Raw genomic sequence first — 24,224 nt, 5'->3', positions numbered from 1 at the left:
GCTTTGTGCAGCGGGGGCAGGAGCCCCAGGGAGGCGCTTTGCCAGGGCCTCGTCCCTGCCCTGGCCCCGAGGTGCTGGCAGCGGGGCTTGCTCACCCCATCCCAGCCAGAGAAGGCGCCGGCAGCGCCCCGGGCTGGGAGCTCACCACAGTCTGGGGAGCTCTCCACAGCCTCCGGAGCTCACATGCCCCAGCCAGTCCCGGTGTGTGGGCTCAGGGCACATCCAAGTGGGATCAGAGCAGCTGCAAGGGCCCTGGGCGCCCATGGGGCGCCCGTCAGCCACCACTGAGCACAGCCAGGCACTGCCCAGGCAGGTGAAGGCAAACACCTTTCCTGTGCAGCATTGGAGGGTTTGGCCCAGGCAGAAATGGAGTGTTGGCCACAGCTCCAGGGCAGAGGCACTGAATGTTGCTTGGGAAGGGCAGAGATGCTCTCCAGGCCAGAGGCAACCTTGCCCAGACCATCCTGCCCACTCTGCAAGGTAGAAAGAGGGTTGCTGTGAGACCCACATCTGCCCTGCAGCCCCAGGAGAGCAGCCAGCCCATTCACCCACTGCTCCTTGCTGGTCCACATCTGACACAAAAACCTTGTAGCCTGGGCACAGACCGGGCAGAACCTCACCTGTGCATCACAATCCTTCCCTGGAAGAACTTTATTAAATAGTGTCCAAAGAAAACCAGAAGCAGAAATACTCAGCATGACCCCATCCCTCCCAGCTAGTTAAAAACCACAAACAGACCATCCCCACATGCCCACTGCTGGTGGCTGCCAGGCACGTCATCCCTGATGCTCTTCTCCCTGTGAACACAGCGCCAGCATCATGAGCAGGGGAGGCAGAAGGGTCCTGTGGGGACAGCCTAGAGGGCTGCAGGGTGAACCCCAAAAGGTGTTGAGAGACAACACAGCACTCACAAGCTGCCCCCCACCAAAGCAACCACTCACGACCCCCAAAAGCCCCCCAAAACTGCCCCTACCCCATGGGGCTGAAGAGGAGATAAACATACCCAAACAAAGGGCAGCCAACACCAGGCCTGGTTGTCACTCCTCAGCCAGGCAGAGCCACAGCATCCCAGTTTCTGCAGCTTTGTGAATGCCCCAACACAGCTTCCCCCTCTCCACCCACCCTCCCCAGGAAGTTTGTAAAATAGGGGGTTATCTTTTTCTACAAAGAGAGCGATGGGATTTCCTTTGCAACAGCAGAACAATCTCCCTGCGAGGTAGAGAGTTAATTTCAGGGCTGACAGATCCTAAATTCAAACCAGTTTGTTCTAGCTGAGGTAAAATTCAGCAGTTTATAGTAAGTTTTGCAATGCCAGAGGGCCATCAAGATTCCTCATTGCCAGAGTCATCCTCATCACCATAACAGCTCTCTGCTTCCTCCTCCATCTCATCATCCTCGTAATAGTCATCATAAAAGAGGTCTGAGCCCTCATCTGGGGCTGGAGTCTTGGTCTTCACACAGTACTCAGCCAGCGTGGTGGGGACCTTCACTCCATCCCGCTCAGCATCCACCTTGGTGCCCAGCACTTGCTTCCTGGAGGGTGAGGAGTGGGGGATGAGAACAGAGCTCTGCACCACAGCCCTCCAGACCCCGTGTCCCACAGGATCCCAGCACAGCCAGTGCTGCCAGGCCCAGGCTCAGCACGCACCTGATGATGTCTGTGTACTCCCGGTCCTTCCCTTTGCTCTCCTTCCATTTGCGGTACATCACGGAGGCGTCCACGTTGGCTGGGGAAAACGTGTTGGGCTCATTCAGCAGCGAGATCACGCTCAGCAGAATGGTTCTGGCATCGATAAACGTGAGCAAGTCAGAGCCAAGGAGGGTCAGCAGCACCTCAGCAGTGCCAGCAGTCCCTTTCTGTCCGTGGGAGAGCCTTGTGCTGTCCACAGCAAGAGAGATCCCAGCAAAGGGGAACAGGCCAGGCAGGGGACAGCAGCACATGGGCTGTCAGGCTTACACTCATCCCCACGCAAGCTCTGGCTATTCTTCGGCAAAGCCCACAGCCTGAGCGCCTTCAACAGCCCCCTGGCACCTCCTGCAGACTTTGGGAGCAGGAGGCTGTCCCCGTCCTCCCACCTTCCCATCCCTGCCCTTGGATGAGCCTCCTGCCCGCAGCGCCCCCCAGCCCTCACCGCACGTTCTGGGTGGGATTCCAGCGCTCCGATGGCAGCTCCCCGCTCTGCGGGTCATCCACGGGGGGGTGGAGGATGGAGATGCAGACATCACCCGTCTGAAAGCACAAGAGAAGTGTAGGATCCTCAGGAGCTGCTGCCCCAGGATCTCCTCGCTCGCTCTTCCCTTTGGCTGAAGCCAGGTGATGCAATCCCAGCTCTCCCGTCAGTCCCATAGGAGGGACACAAAAGTGGACAAGCACCCCACAACTGCCAGCACCATACAGGTCAGGCTGCCCAATACCCAGCAGCATTGCCCCTGGCGTGGGCCCCAGGGCCAGGCACGTCGCTCGCCCCACAGCCACTCTTGGCATAGGCACAATGTCCCCAAGCGTGGGAGCCATCAGGCCTGGAAAGCCTGGCTGACCTGGAACCTGCGCTGGGACAGCAAAGGGCTGTCATGAGCTCGTTAGCAGCATTCCCTGTGCCAGGCAGTCATCGCCAAAGGCACCGAGTGTCCAGTGCCAAAGGCTGGCATTTGCATCCAGTGCCATCGCAATAGAGGCACACGTGTCCACTGCCTGTCCAAGAGCCTCCTCGCTGTCCCAGGGGACCCACCTCGTAGATATTGGGGTGCCACATTTTGGTTAGGAACCTGAAGGCAGGAGGAGAGTAGGGGTAGTCGATGGGAAACCGGAGACGAGCCTGCAAGGGAACAATAAGGAGATGAGAACACCAGCTTGTGAGAAGGAAGGGATGGAAACCACAGAGCTTCTGACAGCTCCGGGAAAAAGGAACCTCTGCCAAGCCCAGATGGGCTCCTGCTGGGACAGAGCCTCTGCTCCAGCCAGTTCTGTGGGCAGGACACAAGCCCTGCAGGCAGGACGGACGCTGGCCCCAGCGGCAGGACGGACACCGGCCCCATGGGAACTCTCTCACCACAGAGTGGGGTGAGCAAAAGGGCTGTGACCAGCGGCAGCTCCTTGCCCACCATCCTGCCCATACCCTCCTGTCCTGCAGGGCCCACTGGTGCTAACCCAGTGCTCTCCAATGTGGAGGAACCAGTGGGAGCTCTGGTGCCAACCCAGCACAAACCTCACAGCACCACGCAGAGCCAGGCAAGAGAGTCTGGGTCAACCCCAGAGCTGCTGTCAGGGACAGGCCATGGCTGTGCCACTGGAGAAAAGGCTGTTTACCCTTCAGAGCTCACGGGAAGGAAGCATCAGGTGTTTGGTGCTCTGATTAACACATCAAATCTAAAAATAGCCTGTCACTGCTGAGAAGAGACCCAGTCCAAACTGGCCGCAGTGCACAGCTTGGGGGCTAAAAATAAAATCACATGAAGCTCAGGCTGCAGCCCAGGGCTCCAGCAGGGACACTCAGGCACCATCGGCTCCTCCCACGGCCGCCAAACCCAAGGGGCTGAGATTGGGCAAAGAGGGGCTCACTGTCCATCTCTGAGTGAAGCCTGAGGTGGCACAGAGATCTACAGCAACATCCCACAGTCCCCAGAGCTGCTGCCCCGACCCACCAGCACCAAGAATCCAAGAGGACGGGGGCAGCTTCTCCCTGCACGACCTCCCAGTGACTGATTCAGCTTTCAACTGTTTCCAGGCCCTGGGAGCAAACTTCCAGATCAAGACTCAACACGACAACTCCCGGAACGTTTCTTGCTCCCTCAGTTCATGTACAAGAGAATCCAGACACTGGATCCGTGGCACAGGACAGGGGGTGGGAGGAGGGAAAAGTGCAGCGGGGGCCGTGTTGTGTGTGTGGAGTGCAGGGCAGTGACACTCAGCCCCATGCTGGGCTCCAGCCAAACAGCTGAACATTGCAGAATAATCCCCTTTGTTGTGTCAGAGGGGATCGGAACAAAACCGGCCGAGGCAAAGCGATGCCAAAGGGGGCTTGGACAGCAACAACCCCACCCTGCTGTGTACAAACAGGTTGGTGTCCCCACAGGCTGGACAAGACTCGGCCCCTCCGCTCTCCTCTTACGCACAGTCTCACCAGCACCCTCAGTGCCGAGTTTGGAAACTCTCGAGCACACAACAGGAGCATGAGGGGCTGAAAGGGTGTGAGTTCAGAGGGTCTCATGCCAAGATGCTACAGGGAATTAAAACTCCACTTCAGTGAAGAGATGAAACCTGGCTCTGAAGCATTAGCTTTGCCAGCCCGGGAAAACAAACACAGCTAACCCTGGGTGACTCACCCAGTGCATCCCCACCCTGACAGCAACAGGATGAAAACACAAGAGCTCAGTGGAGAAGGGAGGATGAGAAACAGGAAGAAAACAGCTACCCCGGCTTGCACAACACCTGGGAAGAGCACACACACATCCTGCCGAGGGGGGGACTGTGCAGTCAGGCCGCCAAACACCTTCGTCCACCTCAAACCCCAAACCAAGCCACGACACTCACTCCCCACCCAGCTCCCTGCTCCCACCCTGGGCTATCTCTGCACTTGTCTCTTCCCTCTGGTCTGGTGGCGATGCCCCGGATCCCCTCCAGGAGAGGGAACATCAGCAACCTGGAGCCCGCTGTCCTGCACGCACAGATCAGGGGGTGGTTGAGGCAGAGCCCCCGAGGGGGCCGAATGTTCCTCACAACGAAGGGGACCCTCGGTAGTTTGGTAGCAGCCACCTACGCACCATCTCCCGTCCTCCTCCCAGGACCACCCCGAAACCCCAGGGACCCCCAGGTGTCCAGAGAAAGACCCAGCTCTCCCTGACCCTCAACACGCCCCCCAAGCCCGGGAGCAGCTCTGTCACGACCTCCACTCGGGATACCCTCCCTCGCCCACAGCCACTTCACAGGGTCTCACCCCTTCCGAAACTCCTTCCCAAAACACTCAGCACATCCCCCGACACCACCTGCTCTGACTTCACCCCCCCCAGCCCCATCTCCCCCCACACCCCGAGGCTTCCCCGCTCCCTCCGCCGCTCACCTTGAAGTACCCACCCTCGTAGTGGGTGTCCGGGGGGCCGAAGATGGCCACGTCCCAGGTGTACAGGTCCCCTTCGTCCACCAGCCTCACCCGGAACCCCTCCACGGGCTCCTCCTGCAGCCCCTTCAGCTCCAGCAGCAGCGCCTTCTGCGAGCTGGGCACGGGGGGCCGCGCCATGCCGGGGTACCGGGGCTCTCGGGGGGCGCAGCGGCCGCTCCGGGGCGCGGGGGGGCGGCGGGACCGGGGCCGCGCGGGGCACGGCGGGGGCTGTAGTCCCGTGAGGGGCGTGGGCACCGCGGGCACCGCCCCCACAGCGCCTCTGACCAATCAGAGCGCGGGGCGGGGCAGGCGGTGGGCGGGGCGGCCCCGCCGGTGCTCCCGGCGCTCCCGGTCGCACCGAGAGAATGCAGCGAGCGGCAGCCGCCCCGGGGCTCTCCAGCACACAGAATCCCGGCCCGGACAGCAGCCCCAGGTGAGCCTGCAGGTGCCACACGTGTGTGACACAGCACCTGGAACAGGAGCAGAAGCTGCTCCTGGCACGGCCGCAGAGGAACGATGCCTCCGGCATCCCCGGCTCGCACCTCCCTTTTTGTCACATCCCGTCAGCTGTGTCTGCGTCAGGAGCCACCACCCGCAGCCTCACCCAGCCCAGCACCACGTCCTGCCTGCAGGGAGCAGAACATCCGCCCAACACCACATCCCGAGCCCGCGGGGATCCTCCCACCGGCTCTTCCACTCAGGTGCTCCATAGTCCTGCACCTGCTGCCAACACCGACCCCTGAGCACGGAGCTTGCCTCAGGGATCTGGGCACTGCCGCAGCTCATCCTGGCACTCCGTGCTGCCAGGAGGTAAGAAACTAGCCACTAAAAAATAATAAAAAGCTTTAATGTCTTACAGCAAACCAAGAATTGAACAGTATAAATAATGATCAGACAAGTTTAAATAAATAACCCCCGGCCCGACACGCAGCTGGTCCCGGGAGAAGGGGATGTCTCTCATCCAGACCCTGCACTCCACATCCCAAACCACCTCAGCCCTTCCCAGCTGTCCATGTGCAGCCGCAGCCCAGCCCCACACTTTGTTCCTTCTGGGTCATTTCATTGCCCAAAGCAGCTCCGCAGGTCATAGCTTCCATGCCGGTCCTGGATACCACCTAAAAGGGACGTCCCAATGCAGCTGGGCCACAGGAGCCATGTCTGGGAAAGGCTGCACGCAGGGACACGGAGCTGCTGGGCACCATCAGAACGGGGCAGGGAGCGTGGAAACTGGGAATCTCTTGTTGGGCAGACCCGGGCTCTCCAGCCAGCGCCCAGCCAATGCCCCGTGCTCACCGTCCAGCTTGGATGGGAGCCCCGCAGGGCCGGCAGTGGCCGCAGCCAGCACTGCTCCCACCCGGCATCACTCCACGGGCTTCACCTTCGCTATGAACAGGGCGGTGGCTTTCTTCAGGAACTCCTCCCTGCTCATGGAGGAGCCGAGCTTCCTCTCCTGCAGTGCCTGGTCCATGGCCAGTGCCAGCCTGTCGGGGCCCAGCCTGGAGCCGGCCTCCAGGTAGCGGCCGGGCCGCGAGCCGTGCCCGGCGCCCAGCGCGTCCTCCAGCGCCCGCAGCACAGCCTGGCACAGCCGCGTGTCCGCCGAGTCCCCAGCGCCCAGCACGGCGAACAGCGCGTCGGCCTTGGCCGCGAACTCCAGCAGCACGCAGCAGGTGAGGACGCCGTAGCGGAACACGTCGAACGGGACGGCCTCGTGGTCGCGGCAGCGGACGCGGCGCAGCAGCTCGGCCGCCGCCTCGGCCGGGGCCGCCCCGCGCTGGCAGATGCGCCGCAGCAGCTCGCTGTAGAGCCGCCCGTCCACGCCCGCCGCCCGCCGCCGCCCGCCGCACCCCAGCACCTCGTAGGCCGCGCCGGCGTTGCTGTCGAAGGCCGTCCTGTCGCGACAGGGCACAGACACAGAGAGGCGGCCTCGCCCCCCGCCCCCGCCGCCCCCCGCCGCCGCCGCCCGCCGCACCTGTGCGAGTGATGAGCCAGGCACACGTACCACAGCGCCCGGGCCAGGCGCTGCGGCGGCCCCGGGGGCTCCGCCGCCGCCTCCGCCGGCACCAGCCGTTCGAAGTACTCGGCCAGGAAGGACACGGGCTCGGCGGGCCGCGCCTCCAGCACCTTGAGCAGCGCCTCCCGCACCATGGCCGTGACGCCGGCTCGCAGCAGAAACTCCGCAGCACTGCTCTCCGCCAGCCCGCCGTCCCCCGGTGCTGCCCGCCCCGGCTCCGCCAGCCCGCTGCCCCCCGCCGGCACCGGGGCGGCGGCCGCTCGCCGCTTCTCGTACGCCGCCATCTTGGAGCGCGCTTCCGCCCGGGCCGGAAGTTTCCGTGCCGCCATCTTGCACGCTGGCAGCCAATCGGTGGGCAGGAAGGCAACGCGAGAACGCCGCCATTGGGCGAGGCCTCGGCCGCCATCTTGAGTGTGGGCAAAGCTGAGGCGTTGTCAGCGGCAGCGCGGCGGGCGCCGCGTCCGCCATGTTTACTGCGGGCAAATGCCCCACCCTTGGCAACCGTGCGCTGTCCTGAGGCCGGTGAGGGCCCGCAAGACCGGGGCCGCCCAGTCCCAAAGGACTCTTGCTCAGGGCTCGAACAGAAACAGCTCTTTATTGGAGCACCGGTCCCACCCGCCCGCCGAGCCCACGCTGCCCCCGGGGCTGCCTCAGAACCTTTTGGTGTGACGGACAAGCGGCCTTCGCGCTCCCGCCCGTCCGCTGGTGCCGGGAGCCCCAAGCACCGGGCCCAGCCCAGTGTTCGGTGCCAGCCCGTGGGGATCCAGTCCCGGAAGCGTCCCTGGCCCCGTCCCTGTGTCGCCTCTGCTCGTTGCCCTTCCAGCCTTTGTGTTCCGCGGTGGCCGCAGGCAGCTGCTCCCACTCCTGCTCCCACTCCTTGCTGGCCAGGGGCTGGGCGAAGCCAGCGACAGACAGGGGGACAGCAGGGACACGGCTGGAGGGCTGGGGCCATCAGTCGGTTGGTCCCACTCCTAGGACAGCTGCTACCGGGATCTGAATCGTTTCCACAGGCGTCGAGACACGGCAGCGGCCACGATGAGCCCCAAGAGGGATCCCGCTGTCCCCATAGCAATGGCAGGGCTCAAGCTGAAGGAATCTGCAGACACAAGGAGCTGTAATTGCAGCCGACGCTGCCCAGGGCAGCAAATGCTGAGGGGTGAGCAAATCCCCCCAGCACCAACTGTGGCACCGACACGAGGGGCTGCAGCCCCACCCAAGCAGTGAGGGCAGAGCAGGGCAGGGGCCTCAGGCCACCACTCACCTTCCACGACCATCACCTCCAGGCCGACCATCTGGGCGCGTTGGCCGAGCAGGACGCACTGGTAGCGGCCCTGGTGCCAGGGCTCAGCGTGGTCTAGCCGCAGCGTGGAGCTGCTGCCCGTGGACTCCTCCTGGTACTTTGAGAGGGCTGCGGGGGTGCGGAGCCAGCGCACCGTGGCGTTCCCGGCACACTGCGCGTGGCACTCGATGCGCAGGGCCCTGCCCCGCATCCCGGTGGGAGGCAGCGACCAGATCTGCAGGCTGCAGGCAGGCTCTGTCCCCACAGATGACCCTGTCCCCACAGATGACCCTGTCCCCATCGTGCCAGAGTGCCGGAGCGTGTTGGTGGCCACAGGTGCCGTGGGGCTGCCTGCAATGAGGTCCTGGGGCACAGCGGGCTCTGTGGAGGGGGGGTTGGTGACAGCAGCCAGATTCAGGGTGGTCCCAGTGTTGGGCTCCTGTGCTGTGGTGGGATCACTTGTAGGGATGCTCAGCCCTGGGGGAAGTGTTGAGGTGGCCACGGGCCTGGCTGTGCTGGGGCTCCCTGTGGAGGTGACCATAGCCACCGGCTGCTCCGTCACAGCTGTGAACACACAGCAGCCTGGGTCACAGGTGACCTCACTTGCAGCCCCTTTGCTCCTCCATCCCTTGAGCACAGTGAGCCTGAGCAAAGGGGCACCACAGGCAGGGATGGGTGCAGGGATGGGGATGGGAGATTCAGGAGTGGTGCAGAAATGGGGGCTGCTCCTGCTTGGCAGAGCTATTCCGAGGAGCACAGGGCAGGGTACACACGGGTTGGGGTCCCCAGCCCCTCCTGGTACTCACCCTTGGTGCTTGCCACCAGAGATGCCACCTGGGTGAAGGTCTCCTGCCCGACATGCAGCGTCACCTCACACCTGAACTCCACCCCTTCTGCCACCTCTGTCCCATTCACAGACAGGATGGAAACGATGTTATACAGCTCCTCATCGGTCTCCTCAAAATCAAAGTCTGTCTTCACCACCTGGTGCCCCCGGTACCAGGTGAGGGCCACCCCAGTGATGGGATACAGGTGCACGGCCGAGCAGTTCAGGTTGGCGGGGTGTCCTGGGCGCAGGATTTGGGGAGCTGCCTCCAGCCTCAGCGTGTCTGGGAGGGCTGGAGAGGAGTGGCGGCATCAAGGGTGATTTTTGGCAGCACAGCACAGCTCAGGAGGGAAGGGGCTGCCTCGGGGATCCAGGGCTGTGCTGGGAGGCGGTGAGAGACGGGCTGGGAGTTGCTTACCGTATACCTTCAGGGTGACAGTTTCCTGGTAGTGCTGCCCTTGGCAGCTGCCCTGGCAGATCTTCATGCCCTCCGTGGCCACGGTGGCGTGCCTGATGTGCAGGATGCTGTGGGTGGGGAAGGAGGAGATGGTCCCCAGGGCGGTGTCCAGCCCCCTCCACTCCACCTTGCCCCTTGGGCAGGCCAAGGAGCAGTTCAGCTCTGTCGAGCCCCCAAACGGCACCACCGGCTCCCGCGGTGTCACCACCAGCCTGTCAGTGGGGTGCCCTGGGCAGGAGGAAAGTGCAGGGTCAGGAGAGGGGACAATCACCAGCACCCCGCAGCTCCGAGCGCTGGGACAGGGAGCTGCAGCAGCGACGGGGGGACAGCGTGGCTGTCACGGCTCAGTGACAGGGAAGCCCCGGGGCCACAGTGCCATGGGCGAAGCGTGGAGAGCAGCAGCAGCAGGGCCGGGCAGCACAGTGGGTCGGGCGATTAGGGTGGCTCTTGGCCCCGTGGCACTCACCGCTGCAGCCCCACAGCGAGCCGAGGAGGAGAAGGACAGGAGCTGGCTCCATCACCCACAGGGCAGCAGCAGGACTGGTTTTCCCTTCTTTCTTTCCTTCCTTCCCCCCTTCCAGAGAGCGGGTGCCGCTGGCCGGGGCTGTCTCCTTCTGGCCGCCGGCTCCAACCTCAGCCCTTCTTAAGCCCTGTAGGAACCGCCCCCACGAGCACCGGCCTCAGGACCGCCACAACTTCCAGCCCAAGGGGTATTTCCAGAGGGAGGTTTCTGATTTTCTTCCAAGTTTGGCTCTCACACAACACCCAGACGACGGCCAGGCCGGCAGCCCTCCCAAACCTGGGAAAGTCCCTGTCCTGAAGGGTACCCCATCACCCCACCCCACCCCTGCACAGGCACCTACACCCAGGGATGTGGCTCAGATCCAGCTCCATCCCTGTTTTTTGCCGGCTACATCACTCCCCCAGAGCCCCCGGCAAACCAGCCTTTCCATGACCCCAACAGCTGCTGGGGTCACAGAGCTGTGGAAAGGGCTCTGTCAGCTCCTGCCCCAAAAGCGGGGCCAGGGCCCGTGGTCGGCCCTGTCGGTGGGTGCATGGATTACCTAGAACAGGGTGTTTTCAGGGATGTAAGCAGATATTCCTGTGAGGGTTGGTCTTGTGGTACTGATGGAGAAAGTGTTACCACAGAGAAGGTGTTGAACACCCTGCATTATCCAACTCCAAGACCCTCAGCATCGGTCCAGGGTCTCACACCGGGTCTGGCATCACTCCCTCGCTCCGGCCCAGCTCCCCGTGGAGAGATGAGTCTGATTCTGCCCCATCCCATCCTGCCAGGCTGAGGGAAGGTCCCAGTGGGCTGAGAGGGACATGCTCAGCTCTGCACCCTGTGTCATCACAGGACCTGGACATTTCCCATCTGGGAACTCTTCAGAGAGGCTACTCTGGGCACTGGGTGTGCCATGCATCCTTTTAGGAGGTCATACCATTAATTCTCTGAGGGTTCAGGAGGCCTCTGAGCAAGGGAAGTGCTCTGTAAACACTCCCCACCAAATGTGCGCACTCAGCCGAAGCAGGTGATTAATGGCGCTGGGGTTTTTGTTCCTTCCATCCTGTGTTAACAGAGCCGCTTCCCGGATTTTCCAGCAGCCGCCAGAGCCCCCCTGCCCAACCCTGGGACAAACCATGGCCAGGGCTGCTCCCACACTGCCAGGCTCTTCCCAGCAGCGAGTCTGGGAACTTTGAGGACACACATGTGGTGCCAGGGTTTCACTTCCCGCTCCCATCACAACCCTGATTGCGGCATCGGTGTGATGAGAAAACCGCTGGATCAGTGTCCGAATGAGAGCTGAGCATTTATGGAACCACCTTATCTTAAAAAGAAGCTTCCCTGGACCTTCCTGGACATCAAGAAATTAGCAGTTACCAGAAAGCCCAGCACCTTGTGCTGTACTTCCTCTGTTTTGGGGCTTGGAAGTGCCTGGAGCTGCCCCAGCCTCCCGCAGAGGGGGGCAACACAGAGGAAACCGAAGTCAAGGACACCTGATAACCGCCCAGCTGCACAAGGGCCAGTTCCAATGGCTTGGCCACAGAGCCAGGGGCAGGTCAGGGGACTTGGCCCAGCTCAGAGTGATGTGGCAGAGCCCCCAGGGCAGCTCTTGCTCACCAAGCTCCTGAGCAGTGACCCACCACAACCCGTTCCACCACCTGCTTGGGACCTCTCCTCCATGGATTCAGATCTTCCCCCCCATCCCAGAGGAGCACAGGAGCTCCCGCTGCCCTGGACTCAGCAGAGGGACATCACCAGGTTGCATGCACAGGGTGGAAGGAGCAAGCTTACACACCAGGACTGTTTTCCACCCCACAGGAAGCCTTTGAAGGAACGAAGGGAATGATGGTTTTCCAGACTCAGAGGCCTGAACACCTTTCCTGGAAGCCAACTGTGCTTCCTCCCGCAGGGCAGGCGCGGGGACTCGTGCCGGGCAACACTTTGTCCAGAGATGTTGCTCAGGAAACAGAACAGTTCAGTGTGGAGACACAAACCACCAAGGGACGAGTGCTGGCTCCAGCACAGGATACCCCCCGAGCCCCTCGGGTCGGGGTCTAGCCCCAGGCTGTCACCACCGACACCAGCAGGGACAAGGCTCTGCCACCTCCCCAGGAACCACTGCATCAGGGGGAAGGGTGGTCAACAACATCCTGCACTGCAACACCTACCCTTTGTTCTCCAGTGATGTCACATGAAAAAGCTTGTGGGTTTTCTCTCAGTTAAAGATGGAAACAATAAAACAAAAGCTAGCTCCAGTCCAGAGGAAATACATACAGAAGCAACAGGCTGTGTAATGGCTCATATTTCCAGGATACCATCCATCAAGTGTCAGTTCCCATCCCAGAGCTGACCTGGATGTGTTTATATTTTTTGGGATTCTATTATTCACTTAGGACCATCCTCAGCCACCACAAAGAGTGTTTAAATGAGTCAGATAAGATCTAAATTAGGCCTGTCTGAAAATTAAGACAACAGAGTCGGGGCTGCTAAAAACCAGTCCAGGAGGAGGCTCCAGTGGGGCAGGCAGGAGCCAGGGACCTGCTACCCATCCTGGGCTGGTGCAGGGACTGAAAGCCCTGACCCAGCTCTCCCAAATCTGTCCCACATCTTCACACAATTCTCAAGGGGAATTTCAATTCTGGGCAGAAGCTGCCTGGTACCACCGGTGAGGGAGAGAAACAAGGACAGAGACCTTCGACACAACAGGAAAGCAGCAGTTTAATAAATAATCCATCAGAGGGAGAGATTAGCCAGTTCCAAACACAACCTGAACCGAAATAAATACATTTTATCGTTAGCTTAAAAAAGAGACACACGAACGCACATGATGGTGAACTGTGAAAGAGCAGAGGTGGGGCCGTTCCCAGGGAACGGCGGGGACTCATCCCATGCCCACGCTTTAAAGATACCACAGCTGTCAACAGCCTTTGGAGTGCAGAGAAAGAATAAAAACAGGGAAGTAAAAAGTTACTACTTTGCAAAATTATTGGCAGAAGAGAAAGCAGTGGTGCAACTCAGGTTTTTAATGCAACAAGATCAGTTGAAACTCACTTGACCTGTGGCTGTTAATGCCAGGACTGCAGACAGGTAGTTGAGATGATTTTTACCTTGTGTTTGGGCGTTGCTGTTACCATCCTGAATTGTAAGTCCCTGCAGACAAATCCTGGGAATCCCGATGTTAAACAGCCAGGCTCAGGCACTGCACAGCAGATCAAGGGGATTTTAAGAAAAGACTCCTTTTTAAAAAGTTGCATTTTCATATAAAGTAACAAAAATTGGCAAAACTAGCTGAATGCTCCACACAGCCTTTCCAGCCTCCACGTGGGATGCTGCAGAAGCACCGGCCCTTCAGAACAAGTCGTTCTTCATTCAGCTCCGGTAACTTCAACTCCAGCACCGCTTGGCCCAGCTCCCGCTCTGTCACGTCAAGGCAGAACAGTGCAGGGGTCACAGCCCTGTGCCGAGGGAAGGGGAGGCACCAGGCCAAGGCCCCACTGAACCAGGTGAGAGGAATCCCAATGGGGTGGGAAGGAATCCCTGCTTGCTCCCAGCAGCCCTGCACCTCAGAGAGCCCCTGGTCCCAGGTCTGCACACCAGCAGAAGCCACCTTGCTGTTGGTAATGGCACCTGTAGAGTTCCTGCTGCTGCCTGGTGCTGTACCCCGCCTCCATCCACTCGCTGCCGTATCCCCACGTTGGCTGCCCAGTGCCATAACCCCACTGGTGCCCAGTGACAGCTGGTCACCAACCAGGCCACCGCCCCTGACCTGGCAGTCACCTGCTGGCAGCACCTGGCCCCGAGTTTGGGGGCTGACAAAGGGACCAAAACACTCCAGGCCCACGACGCACAAGTCAGCATCACCAGAAGCTCAGGGGTCACATCATGAGGGATGGGACTGGGGAGGGAAGATTGCTGGAAAGTTCTGGGGTCTGAGGGGAAGGAGGGGCTGAGAGGCAGCAGCAGTGGTGAGAGGGAATGGGACCAGAAATACATTGGTTTCAACAAACTATGCAATAAGGGAGAAGACTTTTAAAAATATATCTCTATATACTTTATATCATATAAATTATGCTTGTCTTTTTGTAACGTGTCACTATATTGTACCCGTGAAGCTCCGACTGCCTCCGTGTGAGCGAGGTAATGATTCTGTGTTTTATTTCATCTGTGTGTGAGGGAAAAACCTACTTCAGCTCACTTTAATCCATTGTAAATCAACGGATTGCCAGGACTTGGTGAAAGTCCCATCTAAAAAAAGGCATTTTTGTGAGGAATACAGAGGTGGGGGAACTGCTGCCTGGAAGTGCAAGTGACGGGATTTCCTTCAGGATAAAAGCTTGCCATGCACACACAGTTACTGACCATCCCAGTAATGTTTGGGAATTGGGAGTGTCACCACAAGGAGCTTAGGAAAAACGGAGTCACGGCAGGTCAAGGAAGTTCCTGCTGGCTCTGCTCCCCAGACCTGCAGCCAGACCCACCTCAGCATCCCTCCGTGTCCCAGCTGCTCCTAGTTCTGAGCACGGGAGCTGCCACCAGGCCAGATCAATGCAAAGCAAACTGTCAACTCTTTCACTTAAATACCCACCTCCAATAACCAAATGGCATTTGCAGTCGCTGCTGTGTATGTCTGCAAAGATCCACGATGTAAAGGGCCAGCACTCCCTCCCTTTTGGCTGCTCTCCCCTGGGTAACCTTCCCCAAACCCACAGAGAGGGGACCCCAGCCAGAGAACAGCCAAGGCAAGACTGGTTTGGCTGCTGCACACTCAACTTCCTTAACAAAGGATTCCTGAAGTGTCCTCAGTTTGGTCCTTACTTCCCAGAACTGCTCAATGCCACCACTTATTTACTCAAACGAGAACAATTGTTTCCTGCCCTCTGCCACATTTCTATAAACAACCACACATTCCCTGTTTGCCTCAGCTCCTTTCACAACACTCCATGCACCTCCTGCTCTTTCTGAGCAGAGCTGAGCCTGCAGCAGAGGTTGCAATTCCACCATTCCATAAACAAAAGCCTCCACAGCAGGCTCAGAAATGCCACATGGAATCCAAACCCCTAAGTTCAACTCAACACAGCCTTCACCATCAGGACCTATTGGGTTGAGAACAAACCAGCTCTGGACACTCTTTGGGTTTAGCATCAGACGGCAGGAGCCCAGGGACAAACCAACATGCTTTATACAAGTGCTCAAGGTAAAGAGTCATTTCTCTGACCTTTCTCCCAGGAAACCACACGTCTCCAAAGTGCTCAGCACAGTCTAGTTGTTTCTCCAACCTCCCAGAGAACTGTACCTCCTAAACAACCCTCACAACTCCAGAAAAAGATATCTGAAAAAATCCTTCTACCTACTGACCCTGGAGGCAGCAACAGGCAAATGTCACCTCAAAGTGACAAGAAGAAGAAAACCAAACAGAAATGCAGCCGTTGTGGCCATCCAAGCATTTGTAATTCACGTAGTTGCCCTTCTCTCACCTGCCCATTCTCCCTTGTGTCAGCTGCGACTTCTTCATTTTTATCCTCTTCATCAGAACATTAAGTCAGTAGATCTATATATTTTTTGGTCTAAGTTTCACTTGGGGCAGAACGGGCAAATTCCTCAGGCCCTCCAGCAGAGAGGAAGCTCACAGCTCCGCTCCCTGTGCTTCACACACGCACCCTGTCCCCTCAGCGTGTCACCACAGCACACAGCGTGCAGGGGGTGCCAGGGGCCAGCAGCAGGAACCAGCTGTATCAGGGATGGGGCATGGAGCAAATGCCATATTTTATTCCAGGGGCAGCTCAGTGAGCTCCCACCAAACACAGACCACGCTGGCTCCATCTCCCGTGACCGGCAAGCGGAGGGTTTGGCAGGGCACACCATGGGGCGCAGGGGTCACGTACAAGGGCAGGTTTGCTTTCCAGAACTATCCCTCCAGTGGAGCAGTTCCGTATCTCCCCTTTCCATCAGCACCAGGTGATACAATTCCATTTTTGCACCAGCTGGGTGTATTTGGCTCGAAGGGAAACCTCGTCCCTCCTCAGTAGCTGTTAGTGGCACAGTCTATTACCTCAGATCCCTCTCTCCCCCTCCCCGAACTCCTGCTGAGTCCGTCCTTGATGTGGAGTCGAGCCACGAGGCAGATCCCCTGTCCCACCTCACACACTGCTGTCCTCCAGCAGGGGCTCCTTGCCATCAGACCCCCCAGCTGGTGGGCTGTGGGGGTGGGCCTGGGCTCCCGTACTGTGCTTCTTGTGGCTGCCTGACCTCAGCGCCAGGTTGTGTTCCGGAATGAACAGGGCCACCAGCAGTGACAGCAGCACGGAGCACGCCCCGAACAGGAAGGGTGGCCCAGGGATGATGCTGCTCTGTAGAGAGAGATACACAGGAATGATTCAAGCACGAGGGCAAACACAGCCCGGCAAACAGAGTGAGAAGCTGAACAGGTACCTCATCCGTAGGGTTAGCCATGTTGGGTTTGGAGGCCTTGCCCAAAGTTTCCACCTCGGCCATTTCGTTCAGCTCCACGTGGAAGAGATAGAAGACAAAGCCATAGAGCGCTGGCCCCAGGCCATTACACAGACCCCGAATTCCAGTGATCATCCCCTGCACCACACCTGGGGACAGAGTGAGGAATGCCTCCAGCTTTCCAAAGAAACTTGTTTGATTTGAGGATACATATTTAGAGATATTTAGAGACAGGATCAAGCACTTGGATCTGGACTGACATGCACCCCCCACAGGGGAAGGGGTTTGCAGATGAGCAGTTTCACTCAGTGCCAGGTTCTACAAAAATCAGTAATGCTGGGCTTGCTGCTTTGCAGACTGAAATAAGCATGGGCACATCAAGCAACAATTTCTAATGAACTGGAATTTAATTGAGGACTCGGAGATGTACTGTGAGGCAGGCAAACTGCAGCAGCCTCCTCTGCCTCAGAGAGACAACACCAAACACCCACATGCATGATTTGGGAGTTCCTTTGCAAAGCACCAGCCGTGGTCAAAGATAAGAGTGTCAATACTGCTGTGAGTACAGTGACACCCCACAGCTGGCACAGATGTTCCTGCCCACCCCTCCACTACCATGGCCAAGAACCTGCCCTTGTGCCAGCTCAGCACCTGCTGGGATGAACCCCCCCCATCAAATGGGTCCCCAAGCACTCACCCTGCTGGTCAGGGTCTGTGTTCCTTGACACCATGGCACTGATGGCTGGGAAGGTGATGCTGGACATGGCAGCCACAGCTCCTGCTGCCCACATCATCCTGGGGAGGAAGGAGGCAGCTGTGAGGAACAGCCACAGCCTCGCCCTGTGCTGCAGGGCAGGAGCGGCCACAGAGGGAGAGAAACGTGGGCAAACCCTCACCAAGGCTGTGATCCAAAGCCGTACCAGGCAAGCTGCAGGATCTGGAAGCCTAGTCCCAGCAGGATGGTGTTTTTATTTCCTATCGAACGCATGAGAATGCCCAACACGACTGTCTGGAAAGAAAAACAGGTGTTTTCAAGGCAGGGGCAAAGAAAGAGGGCAACACCAGGAGACAAGAGGACAGAAACCTGAGGGACCTTGATGATCCTTGTGGGTCCCTCCCAGTTCCAGATCTTCTGTTTCCAAAGTCTGTGTGGCCCCAGTTCTGACAACTCAGAGGCCCCAAAACCAGAAATTTTGGACATTCTTACAGCAGACTGCTCAAACCAAGACAGAAATTGCTTCTTACCTGAGCCAGTATAGAGAGAATTCCAACTACACCGATAAAGGCTGCTACAGTCTCTGAGGAAAAGCCAATGACCTGTGAAAACACCAAAGAGGGACTTTTCAGGCAGATTTGTACCAGGTGACAAGAGCCCCTCCATCAATGTCACTCATGTTTACTGAATTTGCTTCTCAGGGACCTGCACATTAACAGCCATTGCCTCTGGGCTGCCACAGGAATCAAACAGAACATTTTCCTCTAGCTGAAGAAACAGTTTTAAATCACTGGGCTCTCCTGTCAGTGCCTGAAGGTGGCACAGCCAGGATGGCCAGGCAGATACCAGCAAGGAGCCAAGCCAGGCCTTGCCCTTGGCAATGCCTACAGAGCAGTCACCAGGCTCACACATTTTTCAGGAGAGCTAGAACAAGTAATTATTTCTTACAGCTTCAGCTTTACTGAGTTATTGGCCAAGAAAAGCCACCTTGGGACAGGTGACACAAGTATGATCGTATTTATAGACCAGGATTTCCTGCACCCAGAGCTTTACCTCCCTTGCCAGACTGACCTGTCGCAGGTACAGGAAGAAGCTGGAGTACTGGCCGGCCTCGGGAAGGTAGGAGAGAAAGACGGTGATACAGATGAGCAGCACTGTGGAGTCCTGACCCACCTTCCGCAAGGACTGCAGGGAAAGGGGTGAGGAATGAGAAAAAATGTTTTTAAATTTGACTTAATATCACTGAATAATCTCCAGGTACAAAGATAGCCAAACCAAGGGCTTAACATCTTAAAAATCAGCAGGACTAAAGCAAACATTAAGCATTACCAGCACACAGGAAAACAGCAGCAGGCTCACTCACAGCGAATGGGTCAGCTTGTTCCCAGGAGATTGGGGCTCCCCAGGAGACCGGGCGCATCTCTTCAGGCAGCGACTCGGGCACAGCCAGCAGGATGAAGCCAATATCCAGCAAAGCAACCCCCGAAGCCAGCACAACCACCAAGGTGTCACCGTAGGCTTGGGAAAGGTACGCGCCGATGGCCGGGCTGGTGACCAGACTGGCAGCAAACGTGGCTGACACCTGGAAGCATAAAACATCCCTACAGCCTCTTCTTCCTAGAGCTCATTTCCTCCTCCCCAGTGACGCAGGGCAACTCCTTCTGGCATCTTTGATGGAGAGGTAAACAAGAATTCACTCCTGTGCAGAGACATGACACGTTCTCTTGGTGCACCTGGGCTAAGTTCTAGCAAATGGAAATCAAAGATGTCCTAGCAATTCCCATATGGTCCTGTCCAGTAAAGCTACAAGAAGGACAGGATCACGCCAAGCATCACAGGCCCCCCTCTCCTGGTGTGGAGAAGCTCAAGGGCCAGGATGGTTTATACAACACAGCCAGCACTCAGAGTGAGCAGAGATCAGCCTCCCCCTCAGAGCTAAATCCCAAACAAAAGGACAGGGAGACTGTATGATTAGTCAATAAATCTTCCACCCTAATTTTATACCTCTCCTATCTGCAAAGCCTCAAATATTTCTTTCAAGAGCCAGGACAGTGACTCAGCTCCTTACCAGGCCGTACGCCGTGCTGCGCTCATGCTCCTGTGTGATATCGGCAACATAGGCAAAAATCACGGAAAAGGTGACAGCAAACACTCCAGACATGGAAATGACAGCAAAGTACCACCTGGAAGAGCCGAAGGCAGACTTAGAGAGCAACCACACCACAGTCCACAGCTGCTGAAGCAGAGCCTCTCCCTTGTTTTCCCCTCAGTTCCTCCAACGCACCAGAAGAGGCTCGGGAACATGGAGTTTAGGTCTGGAGACCCCTGAAGTTTTATCACTTATTTTCCCTAATAGATGCAATGCAGTGAGCAGGGGAACAAGCAGAGAGAACAGACCAATCCTTTATTCCCAACTGAACCCTCCAGCAGAACCAGGTGAGTCAGTCTCTAGGCTGAGCATCCTCCTCCATTCTTGAGATGGATGAGACTCTTCCATCTCATCCTGAAACGAGCACCTGCAAACCCTCCTCCTTCAGCCTTGTGCTCCTTCCCCTCCTCAGAACCCCGGGGCTGTACTGAGGGTGAACTCACCATGGGCTGATCTTCATCAGGGGAATTGGTGCACACGTGAAGAAGACGGTGAGAAGGAGGAAGGATTTCCTGCCCCAGACATCAGAGAGAGCACCAATCAGCGGGGCACTTAGGAAAGAGAGCAGACCCTGGGATGGATGGACAGACCAGAGGACAGAGAAACCCCTCAGTGAGAGCTGTCAACCACATCAGGAGGACACAACCCATTCCTGATTGCTACAAGCAGCAATCCTGTTACAAAAGAGCAGTTTACTAAACTCCCCATATCCTTTTTGGGAGGGAAAAACCAATCCTTGACTAGCAAGGCCCCACTGAGCACTGCTGCTCCCTCCTGCTCCCTGCAGCCTTTGCCTGTGGTGTGGGCACCCAGGCAGCCCCGCCAGGACCTGGAAAGCTGCTGGCACAGCTCCACCATGGCAACAGCTGCTGCAGTTCTGGGGAAAGCTTTCCCTTGTAGGTGGAGACAGGACAGACACAATGAGAAGCCAGGGCCATTAAGGACAAATAAAATTATTCAAGGCCTTTCCATGTTTCCCAAGCCTGAGGCAGGCAGGGCAGAGCCTTTCAGTGCTGATGGCAAGTGCCCAGCAAACCCATCTGGGTCTGTTTTCCAAGATCCTCTTGCCAGAGACAGCCAAGAACGGTCTGTTTTGCCTGATTCCCCAGTCAGAACACAGGATTATTGCCTGTTCACTATTGTTGCCTGCAATTCTGCTCTGGGAATGCTGGTCTAGTGCAAGAAGCTCCCCATTCCCACTCCCTGTGCCACAGCACAATCCCACCTCCTGCCTGGAGGTCACTGAGGCTGCTTGGTTTCAGTTTCTATTACTAATAAGTTCAGATGTCACTGATTTTTCACTCTGTTATGCTCCAGAGGATGGGCACAGGGCTGATCTCATGCTGATGAGAATATTTCCAGCTGAAACACACAGCTGGTGTAACTGAAGCCCCACGCTGACAAGCAGCACCTTGTCACTCCCACTCAGTAGAATCAGCTGCACAAGCTGCCCCATGTCTGTGTCCTTCCTTTTGCACCAGGTTTGCCAGAGCCCCCCAAACTGGCCAAATATTGTTTGACATCAGCAAATTACATGGATAATAATGGCTTGTCCCTTCTTGCACTGATGGCAGATTTAAAGGAAATCTTGAAGGAATATTCCTTACCTTGACTCCATGAATCAGGCCATTCATCAGGAACGTGTGCTGAGGAAAAGTCTGATGTAAGACCTGGAGGGAAGACAAACCAAAACCAAATGAAAAAGTCAGAGCTAGCAACTTTTGCAGAATTTCCATAAGCATTTGGCAGCCAGAGGCCTGGAAGGGCACAATCCAGGGAAAAGGCGAAATATCCTGCCAACAATGCTTCTACCTGAGGAGCTCTGCCTGCCCTTCCCAGCACAGGAAACCACCATCTTCAACATTTTCCAGGTCTATAAATCGTTCCAGCAAACTTGGGTGAGGCTCAGAGAGCCTCAAACATGCTTTCCACATCACCTGAATCCCCTCTGGTTTTACTTTATGTCACCACATCACTTCCCTGTGGGTCCCTTCGTGCTGTCTGTATGTTTGGATTTGCATTTTATATTGCCAAGTTAATATGTCTAAATGTTTTTTCATAACCAAATACTCCTTTTCCACAGTTCCCCGTGGAAAGGTTGTGCTAAGACCTTCATTCTCAGGAGCCCCAGGAGAGTTCCCATGGAGACACACTCACTGTCAGCATTGGCGTGGTCAGCAGCCCCCAGGCAAAGAACTCCAGGAAAATCACCACCACAGCGTGGTACACGCTGGGCTCCCCGAGCCCCTGTCGCTGCAAAACAGAGCAAAGTAAAAAACCTTTCAGCAGCCTCATCCTGCATTTGAGAGAGCTCACGCAGCTGAGCGGGATCGGAAACGCGAGAGAAAGCAGAGATACTGTTCTGAAACGTTGTTTCTGCTCGCAGACTACAGACAGCCTAGGGTGCCTAAAGCCAGCCCCAGCAGGCCGGCGGGGCATTCCCTGCCCGGGCCCGCGGCGGTTTTGCTGCCCAGGAACGAGAGCGCACCGGGCAAGCGGCACAAAGCCGGCAGGTGCAGCGCTCACCCGTGGGATCCTGCAGGCTGCAACATCGGGTCCGCACGCCAGGGCGGCAGGTGCAGCAGCGGTGCCGAGAGGGGCGGCTGGAGGAGTGCGGCCCACCGGGGACAGCCCTCACCTCGCACCGGACACCGGCACCGCCCGGGCCCCGCGCGCCGCGCTCCCGTCAGTCCCGGCCGCCGCCGTCCCCCCGGCGCCACCCCGCCCGCCGACAGCCCCCGGCCCCGCGCTCACGCCGGCCCCGTCCCGGATCACGATCTTCTTGGCCAGCAGGACGCTGCGGTTGAGCCGCTTCTTCTTCTTCTTCTCGCCGGTCATGGCGCCGCCGGGCCGCTGCCGATCGCCGGCCGCCGCGGCTGCCCCATCCTCCCCGTGGCGGGCCGGGCCGAACCGGACCGGACCGGGCCGCGCTGCGCCGAGGCCGAGGCCGAGCCCGAGCCCGGGCCCGGACCCGGCACCGGACCCGGACCGGCACCGGGCGGGGAGCGCCGGGCCCGGGGCTGAGGGCGGGGGTGGGGAGCGGAGGGGGCGACCCCGCCCGCTGGCCCCGCCCCCGGACCGGGAACCGGCACTTCCGGCGCGCCGCTCCTCGCGTCTCATTGGCCGCTCCACCTCTTCCTCATCGGCCGCGCTTGTCTGCGATTGGCTGAGAGGGGCAGGGGGGCGGGCATTTCCCGCTGGCTGGGGCGGCCCCGTGACGTCACGGACCGGCGGCGGCACCGGGAACGGGCGGTGGCAACGGCAGCGACCCAGGGCCCCGGGGCGCCTTTGGGAGCGGCTGCTGTTCCGTCCCGGACACCGCTCCTGGCCGAGGCAGGCGGGTTGAACAAGGACACGCGGCCGCCCCGGGACTGGCGGCACCGGAGGCTCAGGAAGGGCCGTGTCTGCCCCGTCGCGGCTCCGCTCGGTGCCGAGCTGGCGGCTCCGTCCTCAGCACCGACATGCCGGGTGGTGATAGCCCAGCGCCTCCCGAGAACGATCCCGTCCGTTCCCCCGAGCCCGGTGGCGCGGGTGGTGGGGAGGGGCAGCGGGCCCCGGGGCTGCGGGTGGGGAGCAGCTCCTGCCCCGGTACCGCCAGGGCTTGAGACGCGCGTCCTAGTTAATCCTGCACGGGCCAGAGAGCGCATGGTGCTCATTACCTTGGTGCGGGGTCAGAGGAGATTAATTGGTCACAGTTTAGGCAAGTTTTATGCACGCCGGGGTCCCTCTGCTCGAGGGGCCGCCCCGGGCAGCGGGTGCACACGGCGGTGACCGGGAGGCGACCTGGGGAGCCCGGAGGGGTCTCACCGTGGGGCAGCGAGAGGCTGTTAGGGCTCCTGCCCATCCGCAGAGCGCTAGAGGCTGCGATCCAGCCTTTGTCCACGGAGGTTTTCCCTTAAGTAACGATTAAACCCGAAGGAAATCCCCTCAGGCAACTCCACCTGAAAGATGAAAGTAATCCCCCGACTTCCCGGGACTTGCGTGGGAGTGGAGAGCAGCTCCACCTCCCCAGGGCTGCTGCACCGTGCCCGGCTGTGCTGTCCCCAGGCCACGGCGTGCCCGCGGTCCCCAGAGTGCTCAGCACGCTGCATGCCGTTGAGCAAAACGCCCGTAACCTCCGCAGGGACACGGTGCCTTCCCTCGGCTGACCCTCAGCCACCCAGCCTGGGCAGGCACCTGAGTCTCCCCTGGGCCCTCCTGGAGCCGCTTATAAGAGCATGGAGAAGCCTGATTTGTTCCAGTGCTCTGCAGCAGCTTAAAAACAAAACCAAGGAGAGATATGAGAGAGCAGAGAAGTGGTTCTCAACATGGCAACAGCGGATGTAATTCTATTACCTTGATTTATTGATCGCACTTAGAGCAATTACTGGCTGTCACCCCATCACCTGCCAGGGAGCAGGAGACAGTGAGGAGGAAAGACAAAGGCAGCTGCATCGTCCAGGGCATGGCCGGCCCCCGGGGAGGCTCCGGTTTTGTTTGTGCCGGTCGCCGCGAGGGTGGGGGATGTTGGACCGAAGAGCGACCCAAGGAAGCTCCTCGGGAAGCTGAAGCCAAGCGCTAAAAGGAGCCTGTGATGCTGCGGGGATGGAGCCCCAATATTAAGACCACTTTGGGGATGCAGGGCTGGGGAGAGGTGAGGGTCCCCGGGGCTCCAGCACAGCAGAGCTGCTGTGGGTACGCTCTGGGCTTCCTTGCCCTTCTGGGCCCAGCCAGTCTGAGGTCGTCTGAACCGCTCG

At 58.6% G+C, this 24,224-nt stretch overlaps 4 protein-coding genes across 5 annotated transcripts; all 4 read right to left on the bottom strand.

Moving 5' to 3' along the window:
- Positions 1 to 623: 623 nt before the first annotated feature.
- CDC34 (cell division cycle 34, ubiqiutin conjugating enzyme) lies at positions 624 to 5,273 on the bottom strand. Its single transcript, XM_039566216.1, has 5 exons — positions 5,058 to 5,273; positions 2,730 to 2,816; positions 2,133 to 2,230; positions 1,649 to 1,783; positions 624 to 1,533 (listed from the first exon to the last, which is right to left on the bottom strand). Exons 1-5 carry the CDS (start codon positions 5,232 to 5,234, stop codon positions 1,323 to 1,325), a joined length of 708 nt encoding a protein of 235 aa, XP_039422150.1. The 5' UTR covers positions 5,235 to 5,273; the 3' UTR covers positions 624 to 1,322.
- A 649-nt stretch (positions 5,274 to 5,922) lies between these two features.
- TPGS1 (tubulin polyglutamylase complex subunit 1) lies at positions 5,923 to 7,391 on the bottom strand. Of its 2 annotated transcripts, XM_039566214.1 has the most exons (3): positions 7,066 to 7,391; positions 6,475 to 6,985; positions 5,923 to 6,211 (listed from the first exon to the last, which is right to left on the bottom strand). In XM_039566214.1, the coding sequence occupies exons 1-3, from the start codon at positions 7,389 to 7,391 to the stop codon at positions 6,089 to 6,091; spliced, it is 960 nt and encodes a 319-aa protein (XP_039422148.1). In that variant the 3' UTR covers positions 5,923 to 6,088. The 2 variants fall into 2 exon arrangements, with proteins under 2 accessions (XP_039422148.1, XP_039422149.1); XM_039566215.1 differs by having other exon boundaries at positions 6,119 to 6,985.
- A 302-nt stretch (positions 7,392 to 7,693) lies between these two features.
- MADCAM1 (mucosal vascular addressin cell adhesion molecule 1) lies at positions 7,694 to 10,266 on the bottom strand. The gene is made up of 5 exons (XM_039566209.1): positions 10,136 to 10,266; positions 9,631 to 9,897; positions 9,193 to 9,504; positions 8,369 to 8,950; positions 7,694 to 8,203 (listed from the first exon to the last, which is right to left on the bottom strand). The coding sequence occupies exons 1-5, from the start codon at positions 10,185 to 10,187 to the stop codon at positions 8,091 to 8,093; spliced, it is 1,326 nt and encodes a 441-aa protein (XP_039422143.1). The 5' UTR covers positions 10,188 to 10,266; the 3' UTR covers positions 7,694 to 8,090.
- Positions 10,267 to 12,870: 2,604 nt separating this feature from the next.
- LOC104697007 (hippocampus abundant transcript 1 protein-like) lies at positions 12,871 to 22,416 on the bottom strand. Its single transcript, XM_039566207.1, has 12 exons — positions 22,243 to 22,416; positions 21,646 to 21,741; positions 21,096 to 21,158; positions 19,932 to 20,059; positions 19,408 to 19,522; positions 18,703 to 18,921; positions 18,411 to 18,524; positions 17,870 to 17,941; positions 17,521 to 17,633; positions 17,322 to 17,419; positions 16,607 to 16,773; positions 12,871 to 16,524 (listed from the first exon to the last, which is right to left on the bottom strand). Exons 1-12 carry the CDS (start codon positions 22,324 to 22,326, stop codon positions 16,315 to 16,317), a joined length of 1,479 nt encoding a protein of 492 aa, XP_039422141.1. The 5' UTR covers positions 22,327 to 22,416; the 3' UTR covers positions 12,871 to 16,314.
- Between the last annotated feature and the right edge of the window lie 1,808 nt (positions 22,417 to 24,224).

The sequence above is a fragment of the Corvus cornix genome, chromosome 28, assembly GCF_000738735.6.
Source record: "Corvus cornix cornix isolate S_Up_H32 chromosome 28, ASM73873v5, whole genome shotgun sequence".
Classification (NCBI taxonomy): Eukaryota; Metazoa; Chordata; class Aves; order Passeriformes; family Corvidae; genus Corvus; species Corvus cornix.
The sequence above is the reverse complement of the archived record's forward strand: the minus strand, read 5'-3'. Positions and strand labels throughout refer to the sequence as shown.

What these genes read in the sequence shown, in the direction of transcription:
- CDC34 (XM_039566216.1), bottom strand. Translation starts at nt 5,234, where the DNA reads ATGGCGCGGCCCCCCGTGCCCAGCTCGCAGAAGGCGCTGCTGCTGGAG. An exon ending in GGCACCCCAATATCTACGAG is followed by an intron (nt 2,231 to 2,729) that starts GTGGGTCCCCTG and finishes TTGTGCTTTCAG; the next exon opens with ACGGGTGATGTCTGCATCTC. An exon ending in GAGTACACAGACATCATCAG is followed by an intron (nt 1,534 to 1,648) that starts GTGCGTGCTGAG and finishes CTCACCCTCCAG; the next exon opens with GAAGCAAGTGCTGGGCACCA.
- TPGS1 (XM_039566214.1), bottom strand. Translation starts at nt 7,391, where the DNA reads ATGGCGGCGTACGAGAAGCGGCGAGCGGCCGCCGCCCCGGTGCCGGCG. An exon ending in CTGGCTCATCACTCGCACAG is followed by an intron (nt 6,986 to 7,065) that starts GTGCGGCGGGCG and finishes CTGTCGCGACAG; the next exon opens with GACGGCCTTCGACAGCAACG. An exon ending in CCGCCCTGTTCATAGCGAAG is followed by an intron (nt 6,212 to 6,474) that starts GTGAAGCCCGTG and finishes CGTCCCTTTTAG; the next exon opens with GTGGTATCCAGGACCGGCAT.
- MADCAM1 (XM_039566209.1), bottom strand. Translation starts at nt 10,187, where the DNA reads ATGGAGCCAGCTCCTGTCCTTCTCCTCCTCGGCTCGCTGTGGGGCTGC. An exon ending in CTCGCTGTGGGGCTGCAGCG is followed by an intron (nt 9,898 to 10,135) that starts GTGAGTGCCACG and finishes CCTCCTGCCCAG; the next exon opens with GGCACCCCACTGACAGGCTG. An exon ending in TGTCACCCTGAAGGTATACG is followed by an intron (nt 9,505 to 9,630) that starts GTAAGCAACTCC and finishes ACTCCTCTCCAG; the next exon opens with CCCTCCCAGACACGCTGAGG.
- LOC104697007 (XM_039566207.1), bottom strand. Translation starts at nt 22,326, where the DNA reads ATGACCGGCGAGAAGAAGAAGAAGAAGCGGCTCAACCGCAGCGTCCTG. An exon ending in GGCTTTGGATCACAGCCTTG is followed by an intron (nt 17,420 to 17,520) that starts GTGAGGGTTTGC and finishes CTTCCTCCCCAG; the next exon opens with GATGATGTGGGCAGCAGGAG. An exon ending in TGGCTAACCCTACGGATGAG is followed by an intron (nt 16,525 to 16,606) that starts GTACCTGTTCAG and finishes CTCTCTCTACAG; the next exon opens with AGCAGCATCATCCCTGGGCC.